General features: G+C 42.6%; 1 protein-coding gene across 1 annotated transcript in view; it reads left to right on the top strand.

Annotated features, from left to right (window-relative positions):
* Positions 1–712, top strand: part of LOC107575375 (collagen alpha-2(XI) chain-like) — a gene marked incomplete at its 5' end in the record, with an annotated part of 22,150 nt that overhangs the window by 2,845 nt on the left and 18,593 nt on the right. The window contains one exon of the mRNA XM_016261762.1: positions 486–707. Coding sequence (XP_016117248.1) covers positions 486–707 — 222 coding nt within the window. The remainder of the gene's footprint in view (positions 1–485; positions 708–712) is intronic.

The raw sequence follows: 712 nt of genomic DNA on the forward strand, positions 1-712 counted from the left end.
AACTTTTTTCTTTCAAATGATGAATGATAAAGAGTAGGATTCCATCCTGCTTTAAAGAGTTTGAGCATTTAAAGTAGCTGCATGCGATTATAATAAACAGAACATTATCGTCCGTTGGTGTGGATGCTAATATGATTAATGTTACAGTTATCTTTATAGTTATTGTTCTTGGTGTGAACAGGCCTTCAGACTGAACAATACAGTGGTAAATAAGACTATTGGGTAAAATTAGACATGAAGAAGACTGTGATACTGTGTGTATGTGTCTGTAAACCTGTGCCTGTGTGTGGATGATTGCCCCTCTCTCATATCTGTTTTACAACAGGTAAGATCTATTATTCTGATTATTCTCTTTGCCTTCTAATTTCCACTTTCCCCTCTATTTTCCTATTTTCTGTTCATTTCTGCCCCATCACACCATATAATCTTCCATCCTCCAAACCATCCACTCCACCCCTACCTCTGCTCCCAATGGTACGGCCCAGGTTGACGAGACTGTTGGCGCTGAGGAAGTAGATGCGACCAAGACAGGTGGTGAAGGGGTGTCTCAAACGCCAGACGAGCCCTTCATTGAGGAGTACATTACAAGCGACTTTGGAACAAAGGAGTATGACTATTCCTACAGGGACTACAATGAGCCCATCATCGAAAGCAAGACGGAAGACACCTTTGGCCCTGCCCTGTCCGCTGTGACAGATGAGGGAGGTGTAAG

This window comes from Sinocyclocheilus grahami, unplaced genomic scaffold (assembly GCF_001515645.1).
Source record: "Sinocyclocheilus grahami isolate Dianchi unplaced genomic scaffold, SAMN03320097.WGS_v1.1 scaffold2600.1, whole genome shotgun sequence".
Classification (NCBI taxonomy): Eukaryota; Metazoa; Chordata; class Actinopteri; order Cypriniformes; family Cyprinidae; genus Sinocyclocheilus; species Sinocyclocheilus grahami.